Source organism: Quercus lobata, chromosome 4 (assembly GCF_001633185.2).
Source record: "Quercus lobata isolate SW786 chromosome 4, ValleyOak3.0 Primary Assembly, whole genome shotgun sequence".
NCBI lineage: Eukaryota > Viridiplantae > Streptophyta > Magnoliopsida > Fagales > Fagaceae > Quercus > Quercus lobata.
This window is the reverse complement of record NC_044907.1, coordinates 15,768,458-15,784,341: the sequence shown is the minus strand read 5'-3', so window position 1 is coordinate 15,784,341 and position 15,884 is coordinate 15,768,458. Positions and strand designations below refer to the sequence as shown.

The following is a 15,884-nucleotide window of genomic DNA, read 5'->3' as shown; positions in this document are numbered from 1 at the left end:
AGCATCAATATCCAAGATGTTCCCAAGGAAGCAATGCAGGAGGTGGCTTTGGAAAACCAACGACCTTCTTGGTCACCTCCGTGTCCGTCACATGTATGCTCCACATTATCTCGGTCTCAATCTCTCTATCTCTGCAAATCAGTCTATCTCGGTCTCAATCTCTCTATCTCCATTTCGGTCTCTCTCCCAAACTCGATCTCTTTCTCAACTCAGTCTCTCTCTCTCTCTCTCTCTCTCTCTCTCTCTCTCTCTCTCCCTCTCTCTCTCTCTCTCTCTCTCTCAAATCGACTCACTCTCTCTCTCTCTCACAAACTGAACCATTATCCCCAAACATTTAAGGGTCGTCATTCCCCTAAAATGTTTTTTATTTTTTTTTTAATTTTTGTTATTTTCTTTTAATTCTGAAATTAAAAAAAAAAAAGAAAAAAAAAGGCAAAACAGCATCGTTTCGGTACCCTTAACGATTGGCCTAACCGAGCTCTAACAGAATCTTACATTGACAAAAATTGAAAGTTAGAGGACTGAAATGACAAAATTGAAAGTTAGAGGACTGAAATGAAAAAAGTTGAAAGTTAGAGGGTCAATTTTGGATTTTTGTCAAATATCTAACATAGCAGGGAAAAAAAAAAAAAATCAGTGCTCCAATTGATTATTATTATTATTATTATTATTAGGGACATTTTTTTTTTCAAGATTAACAAATTCATAGTGTTCATCCAAAACTGTCATCATAGTTAAAGAACGGTAAAATTATTAGTTTTTATTAAACTATTTGATGATACAGAAAATCGTTAGTTGAACTCCTCGTTAAGATAGATGGACAATGTCAAATCAATGGCTGTAGAATCCTGCAAAAATGGATAAGTAGGCTTGGAATACACCGGTGTGGTGTGTCCCAAGGAGCCTCCAACAAGTTAGTAAGATCAAAGCTCGATTGTACAAAGAAATTGCTTATTTGGCTATTACGGCAACTTCCAATAGGGTCAATGGCCCTCTGTACCTGCATTCAAGGAAGAAAATTACCTTTCTAAATCATTGAATTAAGGGAAATCATTTCTATGTATAGGAAGAACATGCTTTGGTTTTCAAAATAGATTGATGTTATGCGGTGAATGAAATTTTCCCTTGAAGAGTAAGGAATTGAAAAACTATTTTAGTTTTAGTCTTGCTACTAAGAGAATTCATAATAATGCAAGAAGGTTAAGTTGTTGAATCCCAAACTAATTAAATGTTCTATGGAAATGGTTATCCAGGTACCTGTGAGATAGTTAAGATTATAAACAACTAAATCCTTCCCAGCAATTTAGTTTTACCAAATACTTGGAGTAATTTAAGCCTATGTCTATGTCAAAGTCATCAAAGGCAGACTATAAAAAGTATAGTGTAAACATGTGCCAATACTCTCAACCACACCAGTAGGTATCACCAAATCGAAAATAGCTTAAACTTCATTTTGATTTTTGTGTTTTTCAACAAACATTTTTAATCAAATTGGATGAATAGTACCATCTTGTAATCAAATTTCCCATGGCATCAATATTATCAATTTCGCTAGAATAAAAGAAAGTATGTGACAAGAACATGGCATTGTGTAGGATATATGAGGAAAAAAACAAATAGAGAAAGAACTAAGAAAGAGATGATAAAAATAAAGAAAATTATCTATTGGTGCATAATTCATTTTTTTAAAATGATTTTAACAGAACACCAAATAATTTTTTTTTTTTTTTAAATGCATTCTACCGTAATGCATTTTTAAGAATGCATTCTACTGTAATGCATTTTTAAAAATGCATTTTTGCATACTTCTGCAAACTGCTAAATTTATTTAAATAAGTTAGCTCATCTGGTAAAGATCTGATAATTGAATAAGACATCTGAGATTCAATTCCCGCCTACACCAAAAATCGATTAGTGTCTTAGTCTGATAATAAAGATTTATCATCAGAAGCAGACATCATAGGTTGAAAGTTGAAACTATCTCCAAAAAAAAAAAAGGTATTCCAATGTTACATAGGCCTAAGTGTCATCAATGGGCTGGGTCGGGCTAGCCCACCCCATTTTTAATTGACCCATGCATTTAACAGCTCGCTTAGTCAAGAAGTTCGGCCAGGAGAAAAAACTCCAACCCATGGCCTTGCCCATGGGTAATGCCAATTTTATCTGTAGCAAGCTAGGGTATTGGGCAAGACCAAATGGGCTAGCCATTTAATTTTTTGATGGGGAAAAAAAAAATCAATTTCTTCTTTCTTTTTAATGGAAATAATCAAATTATTTTCTTTAAGGAAAAATCAAGAATTCAAAATTTATTTAAATTTTTAAGGTTAAAACCTAATAATTTTTTTAAGGTTATATATAGTTTTTCTTTTTCTATGTATTAATAAAAGAAAGTCCAAATTTAAGGTTAAAAAAAAAAAAAAAATCAAAGTTACTAAGCTACTGGCATAAAATATATTTAGAAATATAATTTAGCACAATCATTTTAATAAGTATCCTAGTGGTTAGGTGCATGGTCTTAAGATATTACTCTCAAATCTCAAGTTTAATCCCCACCCACTTATATTATTTTATTAAAAGTTTTGAGTTAATGAGCTGGGCTACTGGACCAGCCTGTGTCCGGTTTCGTTACTCTTACATAGGCTCTTACTCAGCTTAGTTCAACTCATAGGAACGACTAAAACACAGTAACAAAGACGTCTAATGAGGTAAATTGCTATTGCCACCAAATTAGAGACCTCAGTAATTCATACCTGATTTGCTACATTCATGAATAGATCAAGTTGGAGGGTAACATCATCTTCCTTTCCTTCAGTTCCAACCAAGAGATCATCCATAGCCATAAACTTCAACATATCAATGGAACAACGTGCACTTTTCAATATAATAATAATCTAAGTTTAATTTTTAGATAAGAGAAATCTTAACGCATAACACTCCCACATCTACACACGCACATGAAACAATACATTTGGTTTAAAAACCATTGGTTTATTTTTTAACAATGCATTTTTTTGATCAAATCATCAAATAGAACTAATTAAACTCTAAAAGAAATTGAAAGACTTTGTTGAAATTGTTTCTTTGTAAATTTCACCAAAAGCATACAACTAATTTCTTGAGTAATTTTAGATTGGTCCAGTAAAACAATTTAGTCTAGTAACGATGGGACCGAGCCCAATTCTTGCATTTAGCATCTCATATTTCCTTGGGCCTTTTAGCAGATCCATTATTCTGTATTGGGCTTGGGCTTGAGCTTGAGGAATCATTCAAAAAAGGGGCACCCCACTCTGTTTATAGATTTTTGTTTAACTAAGAGGCAAAGGGGATTTGGGGATAATTAAAATTTACTTCGGCTTTGGGATTCCTGTTTTAGATCAGTAGGTGAATCTTGGATAAATGTTCTTAACAACAACTATTAGTTCGGTTTGGGTTTGTTTTAGGCTGAAGGTTCTCGAGCTATCCATATTGAGTTGGGCATTAGTTAGCCCATAATATGGGTGTTTAGTAAATGTAAGTAGCATGTTATGACATGCTTTCCATGAAAAATAAAATATCTTAACATTATTTGGGAATTTTGACTTCGAAATAAAGCACCAAACCTTTTTCATTTGGATTTTTTTACTGAAGCTTTCAATTCCTACTAAGCACATCACATCTTGTACATTTTATTTTATTTAGGCTGTCACTCTTATTCAAGTATATTTCATACCAAACTAGAAATTCAGTAGTGATGAACTGATGCACACCATCTATAGATGGTATTGAGAGAGATGACATATGCACCTGAAACAGGGAATATCATCTCCTTCATTTGAGATAGCATGCCTTCGTGCTTGTTTTTTTGATAATTTGCAATACTATTAATCACGAAAAGGAAATAACAACATACTAAAATAGGGAGATTTCTTTGAATTTCCGCCGTTCCAAGAAAGTCATGGGATTAAGAAAGTGTCAGTTTTTGAGAGATTCATGTATTTTGGATTGAGTTCTTATACACTTACGACATATCATTTAAAAACATCTTATAAGTGCTCGAATTTTACTACAAGTCGTTGGTTCTAGTTTTTAGTTACTGTGTTGTCACTTTGCATGAAATCAAGTTACTTAATAATTAGCCATGTGTAGGTATTTGATTGGTTCATGTTTCATCTATCCTATGTGTGGCAAGGGTAATTATTGAGTACTCCCGGATTACTATAAATGTGTACTCCTTCTCTCACATAGTTGTGGATTCCACTAATTAAATTTATGGCAAGACCCACAATTTATGTATGAAGAGGGAGTAATGGAGTACGCATTTATAGTACTCCTGAATTATTCAATAATTTTCCATGTGAGCAAAGTGGCTCTTTCTTCAATATTTATGATTAAGTTGCTATTGGTATTACTGTTTAATGTATTCTATGGGGTTGGAAAGAAATTGACAAAATAATCATTGGGATATTTGTGTTTTTTGGGGGTAGTTTATTCATGTAGCATGGAGCTTTGTCTGAATTCAGACAACAATAAGGAAATGCGGTACATAGAATACTCTATGCACCGAATCAATCTGCTTCACCACCATATGATAACGGCCATTGTCATTTTCAATGGCGGGAATATTCTGTGTAAGGTCGCCACCGAGGATGATCGACATAGGCATGCATACATTTCCTATTTGTGTTTTTGCCAATGCTCTAATACAAGCTTTCATTTAGATAATGCTGAATTTGTTTGAAAGATGTTTTTAACATTTTCAACACAAAACATGTGAGTTATTGTTGTTTAAATATGACCCACCGATCTAGATTCTTTCCACTACTGAACATTCTTTGTTCTTTTCTTGAATTGGAAATTGATCAATTTCTTCATTAATATTAAATATTAGAAATTAAAATATATAAATATATAAATATATATATATATATATATATATATATATCTATATCTAGTATCGCATTATTCAGAATTTAAAATAACGTTATATTGTGTATACTTCAAAAGAAACTATCTCGAAAGCACAAAAAAAGAAAAAAGAAAAAGGAAAAAAAAAAAAAGGGAGAGATCTTGTTGAGCATAAAAGGCCCTCATTACAACACCAGCAAGCAACTATTGGGTGCTTCTCATAAAAGACCCTCATTAATGATATGATCTTGCAAGAACGTATTGCTTTTTCTTGTACGTAATCATCAAATTATGGGTGACAAACATTTGATTTAGTGCTAATAATTTCAGTGGCAAAGGAACCATTAATTAGCAAACCAGAAACCTTGATTGCTGCTAGTGTTATCCAATGCTCGAAACTGTAACGTTCCTTTTATAAAATCTAGTATGTAGCTCCGTGTATATGCACCGATACAATTAAAAATAATCATACTTACAATTCAAATTATACATTTTTTTAAAGAAAATGTTTAGATTATACATGATATTAGCTTACACTTTTTTAAAATCATACATTTCTAAAATATGAAATGGTTTCTCAGATGATTCATATGATTTAGAATTAATTGGTTTTAGACTCTTCGATTTTTAACCCAATAATTCACTGGCCAGAAAAATTAAAAACTTAGATAAACACATGGTGGAAAATTGGACTTCAATTGAAATCCAATTTTGAATCCAATTGGATTTGAACTCTTCAATTTTTACAATCAATAATTTACTTGGCACAAAATTAAATATTAAATAAACATGTGGTGCAAAATTGAGAATCCCATTTAAAATCTAATTGGATTTTCTCGAAGATTCGACTATTAATATATGTATATGTGTGTGTGTGTATATATATATGTATATATATATATATATATATATATATATATATTTATAGATGAAGTCAAACAAAAGAAGGAAGACAACAATTTTAATGTGATTTGGCCATAAAAGCCTACCACCACAGAATCTTTATTATTTTTTAAAGTAATATTACGGCTACAAATTATTTCATGGATAATATTACATAGAAAAAGGACAAATACAAGAAGCTAATATGCTACAAATTCATACAAAATCAAAACCTCTTCATCAAGTCATGATGGCACCTTCCGATACAAAATGAAAACCTCTTCAGGTCATGATGGCACCTTCCAATAAGGTCATTGGACCTCTGTACCTACATTCAAGGATGACAATTATCTCTCTAAATATGAAGGGAAATCGTTTCTATGTATGGGAAGAGCATTCTTTGGTTTTCAAAATAGATTGATGCTATGCGGTGAATGAGGTTTTTCCCTTCAAGAGGAAGGAATTGAAAAAAACTATTCATCACCCATAGCTTAAAAAACAACCATAGTAAGACTGTAAGAGGATTCAAAATAATGCTAGAAGGTTCAGTTGTTGAATCCCAAACTCATTAAATGTTTTATGGAAATGGTTATCCAGGTATTTGTGAGTAATTAATTAAGATTATAAACAACTAAATCGTTCCCAGTAAATTAGTTAAACTTCTTGGAGTAATTTAAGCCACTGTTTACATCAAAGTCATCAAAGGTGTCTCAATAAAAAGTTCGGAGTGTGAGTACAATGCCAATAATCTCAACCACACCTATGGCAGAGATAATCAAATCCGTAAATTGCTTAAACGTTATTTTGATTTATGTATTTTTCAACAAACAATTTGAGGAGGAGGGGACAAAAAAGGGCTCATTCTAAATCATAGAAAACAAATTGGAAAAATCTTAAAGGATAATTACACTTTACCCACCTGTGGTTTGCCTCTAATTTGATTTGCCTACTCGTGGTTTCATTTTTGACACTTTACCCACTTGTGATTCCCTCCATTACTTCTCTGTTACCCACCTCTATTAAAAAAGAAGGGTAAATAAGTCTTTTTACATCCATTTTATATCTCTCTCCTCCCAAAACAAGAAAAACCAAAAAAACAAAATAAAAACAAGATTAAAATTAGTTTCTCACCATTCACAAACATGAAGAACATACGTAAACATGAAGAACGTACACCTAGAAAACTAATGCAAATCAAACCAAGCAATACCATCAAAGTATAAACCACAAATCTATCAAAATATAACCCCAAAATATAGCACAACAATTGATCCCACGTTTTATACCAAATTGGCTTCAAAATTAAACCACAAAAAAGAGTCACAAATTGCTAGCAACACATTGAAAAAAAAAAAATACCTTAGAGAACTTTAATGGAACTTAAGAACAAATGAATTCAAACCCAGGCATATATTTGAAACCCCAATTTCAAATCCAGACATATATTTAAGACTTCTCAAACCCAGAAAAATTAAACTCAAATCAACCACTCCACAAATATCAATCCCAAGACCCACGGCGAGCTACTACCCACCGCCCCACGAACCCAAGTCCACCCACAACACCACGACCCCATGCTAATGCCCACTCTGACAACCAAATCTTAGATCGACCACCACCAAAACCTAAATCGTAACCTACACGTCACTCTCCTCAAAACCCAAACCCCAATCAATCATGCTCCTCCACAAATCAAAACCCAAACCCATAGATTGGCTTCGCCGATGACGGATCGGAGATGTTGGAGGTGGGTATGGCTTCACCGGCGTGAGGGAGATTTTTGCCTTGGTGGATTGGGTACATGCAGAGCTCAAAGTGGGTGAATGTGAGAAAAGAGAAGAAAAGGGAGAAAACTCACTGAACTGGCGTTGGAGTGTGGGTGGACATCAGACCTTCGACAAAGTGTGGGGTGGAGCTGCGTCTCTCTGTCGTTGGTGCATGGGGGTGGAGCTGAGGTGAGCTTAAGGATGAGTTTCGGGGTGTGTGAGGAGTGTGTGAGAGAAATGTGTGAGGAATGACAAATTCGGAAATCTATTGAAGGTAAAATGGAAAGGGAAATTCATTGACGGCATGGGAACTGGGAAGTTTATTTTATAGTCAAATTGATTTCTATTTTCAGTTTGACTTTATTTTCAGATTTTAGTTTACATGCATGTAAAACATTTTATTTTATTTTTCAGTTTGACCAATCCGAGTGTAAAACATTTTCAGATTTTAGTTTACATGCGAAACATATGCAGCTTTAATGATGATTCTTGGACTAGGAGTGGGTGCTAGAGCAAGTACTGTGTAATAAACAATTTACCTGTAAGTTGAAGTCTTTCTCGGCGGATTCTAATTCTAAGGAGCTTTTCTCTAATTAAATGCAACTGAGCTACAACATCACTAATGTCCATCCTTTCTCTTGGAGATTCTATAGAACAAGAAACTCCAATTCCAAATATCAAAATCAAGCACTCTAGAATTTTGGGACTTCCTATTTGATTTTGAATGTGAGCATCATTTGTCCTTGTTTCCATATCTTCTCTTTCCCAAAGGATAATAGGATCCACAATGTTAATCACTTGTTCGGGCAAAGCTCCTTTAACAAAATCATGAAGGTTCAAGTTGTTTTTGAAAATGTTATCAGTGGGCCTTTTTCCTGTAAACATCTCCAATAATAGTATGCCATAACTGTAGACATCACCATAAGTTGACACCTCGTTTCCCAAACCATATTCTGCAATTGCACATAAAATTTACAATATGATTGACAGTGTTTCATATTAAAAAAAAAAAAAAAATTCTAACAGCACAACTTTGAAAGAGCTCTTTAGTTGCATATAAAAGGTAAAAAATTATGACAAGTGGAAATTTCTTTCGGGACATGCTCCATCTTCTAGAAGGCTTCCTTAAGCTATTCCATGCTTGAAAGTACATCAAGAAATATTAAGAAAGAAAAAAAAAATTATTGTTCAAAAATAGAAAAGATACTCACCTGGAGGAGCATAACCAATTGTTCCTCTTAATCCGATAGAGCTTGATTGATTAGCATGACATTCTTGGCTGGCCTCACGAAGGAACCTTGCCAAGCCAAAGTCACCAACATGTCCAATCATTTCACCATCAAGAAGAACATTTCTAGGCTTAAGGTCGCAATGAGCAATTGGTGTATGACAATGATGATGAAGATATTCCAATGCATTTGCAACATCAATAGCAATATTCAGTCTTTGAAGAAGCTTCAAATTCATTTGCTCCTCAGGAACCTCATTTGTTCTTGAAATTGGATGCAACCACTCGTCTAGGTTGCCATTAGTCATGAACTCGTATACTAATGCTTTGAAATTATGACCTTGGTAGTCAACACTTGAACATGCTGTGAATACCTTTACCAGATTCCGATGTCTGATATTTCGCAAAGCCTCACATTCAGCAATGAAACTCTTTGAAGCTCCATGGTGCGAAAGATTGAGCACCTTGATAGCAACTACATGTCTATCTTGATCGAGAATTTCTCTATACACAGATCCATAGCTTCCCACACCAATTAAATTAGTGGAGGAGAATGCATCTGTAGCTTTTAGTAGACTTTGGTAAGATACATTAAAAAAAAAATTTTGTGAATTATTTAAAGTACTTTCTCTTCTCTTTCTTTTGAAAGAAAAGAGAAGTAGAAATGAAACCACCAAAGTTACACCAAAAATTCCAGAAAGTATAGAGATTATTAGCTTCAAGGAATGAGTCAACTTCCTTTTCTTGGATTTATTGTATTTGCATACAGGAAGCTTGAACTTTGGAACTCCTCCACATAGCTCAGTATTTCCCTTAATTGAAGTTGCACTTGTGTTCTTGAAAACTCCCTCTGTTGGTACCTTACCCTCAAAATGGTTATAAGACAAATTCAATAACTCCAAGAAGATAAAGCTCTCCAAAAATTTTGGAATATTTCCAGAGAAATTGTTTTTGGAAAGATCTAAAACTTGAAGACCCCTTAATGATTCCAAAGATGAAGGAATGACCCCTTGAAAGAAGTTGCTTCTCATGACTAGAAATTCTAGTTTTACACAGCTACCAAGACTTGTTGGAATTTTTCCAACAAACATATTTTCAGAAATATCCAAGAATTCTAAATTTTTGAAATTTCCTACTTCTATAGGAAGAACACCAGTAAATTTGTTGGCTGACAAGTCTAGAGTGATTAGTGAGAATGAGAGACCAATAACTTGATATGATATGGTACCACTGAGATTGTTATTGGCAAGAGTCAAATCATTCATATTTTGACACTTGACTAGACTCAAAGGGACGCTTCCTTGAAGATTATTAGCCTCTAAATTCAAGTTTATCAATAGAGTTAAATTTCCAAGAGAGGAAGGAATGTTCCCAAAGAAATTGTTTTGAGATAAATCCAAATCTTGTAACTTTCGAAGTTTTCCAATTTCAAAAGGAATGTTACCTGATAATTTAGTGTCGCCCAAGCCCACCACCTCCAAATTGATCAGATTTCCTATCCCAAGAGGAATGTTCCCAGATATTTTATTTTGTTCTAAACCCAAACTAGTGAGAGTAGTTGAGAAATTGACAATGCACTTGGGCAATTCTCCCTCAAAGTTATTTATTTGTATCAGCAAGTCCCTTAGATATGTGGCATTTGTTAAAGAACAAAGAAAACTCAAGTCATTTGCCCCTCCATTTCCAAGCTCATTCTCGAATATGGAAAAGTATAAAACTCTGTTTAACTTCTCCAAAGAAGGAACTTTTCCACTTAATTTATTTCTAGAAAATTGAAGTGTATGTAGATTTGAGGCATTAGATATTGAAATAGGGATAGGTCCAGTAAATTGATTGCCCATAATGCTTAAAAATTCGATATTTTGTAGGGTGATACCTATGTCAGATGGAAGGTGCCCTTGGATTTGGTTGAATCCTACATCAAAACTTTGTAACGAAGACAAATTGAAGATTGAACGAGGAATTCTTCCAAACAACCTATTTGAAGCTACAGCAAAAATTGTAAGTTTCGTCAATTGGCCAAAAGAATGAGGGATACTCCCACCCAAGTTATTAGATAATGCACCAAACACTTCTAGAGAGGATAAGTTACCGAAAAAAGGTGGGATACTTCCTATCAAATTATTTATTTCAAAAGAAACGAATTGGAGTTTTGACAAAGTGCCAAGAGTTGTAGGGATTTCCCCATCTAAAAGGTTGCGACCGAAATTAATGAATTTGAGGTTGGTGCAATGGGATAAATTTCTTGGAATTTTGCCACTAAGTGTGTTATTGTACATTTGTAGGATTTGCAATCTGCGTAAATGATCAATTTCTGAAGGAATTTCATTATGAAAGTTGTTGTTTAAGAGTGTTAGATTCTTCAAAAAACTTAAATTACCAACATGTGGTGATATAGAGCCTACCAGTTTCGAAGATTGCAGGTCCAACACAATGACCCTCTGATGTCGACGTCCACAAGTAACCCCTCGCCATAGACAAAAGTGGATGCTGTCATTCCAAGAGCTCAAAACCTGGAGAGGATCATTAGTGATCTTGGCTTTGAACTCAAGCAACGCCAACCGATCAGTCTCATTATTCCCGCCAACAACAGGGGTGACTAACAAGCCACACCACCAGAGAAGGATAAAAGCATGCATGAAAAAAGAAGAGGACGGTGGAGGTGAACTCCATTGGGAAAGCCCCATCTGCAATATGGTTGAAGAGGCAATTGGTACAAGTGTTTATTGTGAAGGAAGGCTAATTTGGCTATGTATAGAATCTCAAGAAGTGGCAAATTTATAACGATAGAGAGAGAGAAGAAATTTGGTGCAAGAATTTTGGGGGTTATGGTCAGTCTGATCATCTTTAATTAATCTCACCCTGTATACATGATCCACGTGGAATGCTATAGTTTTCCCCCCTTTATATTAAACCAAAGGTGTATTTATTTGGTGTATTTTAAGTTTTAACAATTAAAAGTGCGTTTGGTAGGGTTGTTAAATAATTTATTTTCAGTTTTTAAAGAATATTATACACTTTTTTACATACTTTTTCACCCATACGTATTATAAAAAATTACAAATAACATTACTCAAACCCCTCTACCAAACGAGACCTAAAGATATGGAAGTGTAGCATGCGTACTCGACTGAGCCAAAAATACATGTTTCTAGACTAAGCATGTGGGAACACGCTGAAGGAAGAAGAAAATTGGCTGAAGAAAAAGAAGTTGGCTGTACAAAAGTCAAAGCTTGTGTACTTAAATTTATTGTGACTTGATGTGAAGAGTGTCGAAGGAAGATTAGAAGAAAAAGGTTTAGAAATAAATGGAAATGCCTTTTGGCCATTTGTTGTAGAAGAGAGAAGAGTGAAGAGGATTAGGATCTGATGCTCACAGTCACGTTTAGTTCTAATTCTACAAGACGTGCATGACGGTTAATGGGTCTCCAGTCTCTACATGACCAAATTCATTTTTTTTCTAAATTTCCATTACCAACTATATTCCAATCCATCGTGATCTTATGAAGAAATTTTTAACATATCAGGAAAAAAAAAATTTTAATGCTTCAATTAATTATTATCAACAAGGACAATTTCTTTTTCTTTTTTTTAGATTAATAAATTCGTAATCTTCACCCAAAAGACCAAACCCACGTTATTGTTTAAGAATATTGGTGTTGATAAGATTTTGATTTTCAGTTGTGGAATGCTGTTTGATGGATGTACAAAATGAGAGAGAAACAATTAAAAATAAATAAATTTTAATAAATAAAAAATTTATATTATTATGTGAATGTTTTTCAAAAATGGCCTAAACAGAAATGAACTTTTATATTAAAATAAACGAAATTTTTGCATAAGATATATTTATTGAGTAATGCTACAGTTATGAACTATTTTACAATATTTTTACAAAATGTTAATGTGACTAACTTCTTATTGGTTTTCATCTAGACCTACTATTATTATCACTTTTTCCTTTTATCAATAATTACTCACTATATTAGTAATTTGTAAAAAATTTTGTAAAAAAATTTATATCTCTAATATTATTCATATTTATTTGATTTTTATGTCTAAGATAGATATTGAGTGAATTAAAAGAGAATAATGTATTTCTTTTCCCTTTGTTTGGATTGTAATGAGAAAGAAAATAAAGAGAAATTATATGTTTGTTTTTACTTTTATACCCATATAAATGTAAAAGATACATAAAAGTTATGGGCAAATATGTAATTTCATGTCATATTATGTTATGTATGTGGGCTCTACTATTTAAAAACCATTCTCTCCCTTCAATTCCACCCAATTTGGGCAGATTGCAAAGAATAAAGTTTACCTCTAAACTATTTTAGAAAGAAACTTTGTTCAATTGCAAATATGTGAAATCAAGAAAAATGATTTCTTCCTTTTTATTTCTTCCATGATAAACAAATAGAGGAAAGGACTACATATCTTCTCATTTCTCTTCTCTTCCTCTTTCCTCCAGCCTTTCCAAACAGATGTAAATTTCTCTAAATACCTGATTCCTTCCACACCTTAGACCCCACTTCCCACATGGGTGCACAGTAATCCTTGCCGGACTCCTAGTGCCACATTAGCCCAAACCCACCTTCCCCATTCCATCATCAATTACACAATGACTCACTCTCTCAAATTAGAGAAAGCAAGAAAGAAAATAAAGAGCGAGAGATATGGAGGTCAAAATCAAAGGACTTAACGTTTGACATGATAGGGTGTTTTAATGGGGTCCAAACGTATCAGCAAAATATTTTATATGAGAGAGAGAGAGAGAGAGAGAGAGACGGAAAGAAAGAGAGTGATGGGAAGTGCTAGTTTGCGTAAGAATCCAAGTAATCAAACGAAACAGGGACTCCCACACTCAAAACAGTCACTTTGGTTCATTCATTTTCTCGTTTGGTAACAGGGGTGTGCATGGTCGAGTTGGGTCGGGTTGAGGGGATTTTTTGACCCAACTCATCACATAAGTCCAACCCAACCCACATAGATTGGGTTGGGTCGGGTTGAACCCATGGATTGGACAATTTTTTTTTATTACTATTATTATTAAATTGAGCAAAAAAAATATATCACATTTGCCACCTGAGTTGATAAAAAAAAATTTACATTAATATATAAACTAATATTCCAACTTAGTTGGAAACAAAATATGTTTAAGTACTCAACTGAGTTGATAAACAAAATATAAATGAACTAGTATCCTAATTCACTTACAAATAAAATATACATGAGTTCCTAACTCAGTTATAAACAAAATATATCTAAAATTTTTTAAATTTTTTTTATTAATTATATAATATATCTAAATATATATTAAAAGGATTAATAAGATTTTATATTATATATGATAGTAGGAACTGAGGAAGTGCTTTACAGCTGGTTTTTTTTTTTAATTTATTAAATATATAATATATTTTAAACATATATTAAAATATGGTGGGTCTGGTCGGGTTTGGTGGGTTTGTAATTTTATAACCCATACCCAACCCGGCCTGCCATAAAAAAAAAAAATTGTAACCCAACCCGGTGGGTTGGGTTGGGTCGAGTCAGGTTCGGTGGGTAGACAGGTTTTCTACACACCCCTATTTGGTAACTTTCAAGTTCAGTGAGTCATCACTCTATATCAAAAAATGCCTCAGACAGTCATCAATTGGTTTTTTTCTACATGGCCATATTCAACGTTCCCTTGTGACGTGCTTGACGGATTAACGGGTCTTACAAGTCACACATGGCCACATTCATTATTCAATCCATCGTATTCCTATGAAGAAATTTCTAACATAGTTGGAAAAAAAAAATCAATGCTCAAGTTGAATATTAGCAATTTTTGTTTTTGTTAAGTGGTACAATTTTTTTTTTTTTTTTAATATAGACTAAGTTTGATTTCATTGCTTAGGTGCTCAGGGAAAAACACATATTTATAATAAGGTAGGGAAGAACAAACTGGCTACAGGGACTTGAGGGATTATAGAAATATCTTTTTTTTTTTCTTTCCTATTTTCTTTTTTTCCCCTCTGCTTAATAAGGGACACTTGACAGTAAAACAAAAGGGAGGAAACTTCCCCTATTGACCTCATTCAATATTGGACAAATGTTTTATTTTTTTATTTTTTTTATTGAAAGTGAATTATGATAAATTTACCGTTAGATTGAATTTTCTTATTATATCTTCTATGTTTGCAAATTTTCAAGAAAATCAAATATCGATAGCTATGTCATTAAAAAAAAAATCTAAATTCATGTTTTTGTAATGTTAAACTATGCATAGAAAATAAGTTTATGGATCAAATAGTAAATAATATTAAATTTAAAAGAAATTTGATATGCATATTAAGAACATAAAGAACATTTAATCCAATTATTAGATTTTCAAAATATGCAGTCATGTTAATTTTTTAGTGAGAGTTTAAAGCATTTTTCTTTAAACTAGTTTAGAAAGAAACTTTATCCAGCAATATTTTCCAAGGCTTCTAACCCTACTCGATTTTAGAACTTAGAAGTGAAATTTCCGAAATACTATGTTCCACTGAATTTTCTTTTAGCAAGTAGTTTTATAATTTGTTGAAGTGGGGGATTAAAAATTATAGAAAAAAACATGGTCATTCGTCTTAAATGTTATAAAAAGTGATGGATCACTTATGGTAGATCATTTCATCATGTGGTAAAATTGTGTGAGATTGCAAATTGGGTGGGTCTTAAATTTATTGAAAAATATAGTTATTGTACATACGATTTATTTGGTTTTTATGTGTAAGAGAGTTTTTTTTTTTTTTTTTTTTCTCTGATTAAGAAAAGGTGGAATAGTGGGAACAATTCACTTTCTAGAGTTAAACTCCCGCTCTAAATAACCTTGTTAACTCTGGTACTAATATTTTCCACGTCTTGAATCCAAGTGTTAAGATTAGATGGATGAGATACTTGATCACTTAACTCTTATAAATAACAAATAAATAAAAGTGAAATCTTGGAAGCAAGTGTGTAGAAATATGTGTTGGTAAACAATTTTTGTTCAAACACTGTTACTAAACGGGACCTAAGTTTATAGGAGAGTTATGATTAAATTGCAATAGATTGTTGGACTTCTGATTAGCCCTTGTCAAATTACATGGGTCACTGTCAAG

At 33.0% G+C, this 15,884-nt stretch overlaps 1 protein-coding gene across 1 annotated transcript; it reads right to left on the bottom strand.

Annotated features, from left to right (window-relative positions):
* Positions 1-826: 826 nt before the first annotated feature.
* LOC115984689 (probable LRR receptor-like serine/threonine-protein kinase At3g47570) lies at positions 827-11,447 on the bottom strand. The gene is made up of 4 exons (XM_031107708.1): positions 8,744-11,447; positions 8,072-8,485; positions 2,751-2,806; positions 827-1,000 (listed from the first exon to the last, which is right to left on the bottom strand). The coding sequence occupies exons 1-4, from the start codon at positions 11,445-11,447 to the stop codon at positions 827-829; spliced, it is 3,348 nt and encodes a 1,115-aa protein (XP_030963568.1).
* Between the last annotated feature and the right edge of the window lie 4,437 nt (positions 11,448-15,884).

What these genes read in the sequence shown, in the direction of transcription:
- LOC115984689 (XM_031107708.1), bottom strand. Translation starts at nt 11,447, where the DNA reads ATGGGGCTTTCCCAATGGAGTTCACCTCCACCGTCCTCTTCTTTTTTC. An exon ending in AATTGGTTATGCTCCTCCAG is followed by an intron (nt 8,486 to 8,743) that starts GTGAGTATCTTT and finishes GTGCAATTGCAG; the next exon opens with AATATGGTTTGGGAAACGAG. An exon ending in TCATGAATGTAGCAAATCAG is followed by an intron (nt 1,001 to 2,750) that starts GTATGAATTACT and finishes CCTTGAATGCAG; the next exon opens with GTACAGAGGGCCATTGACCC.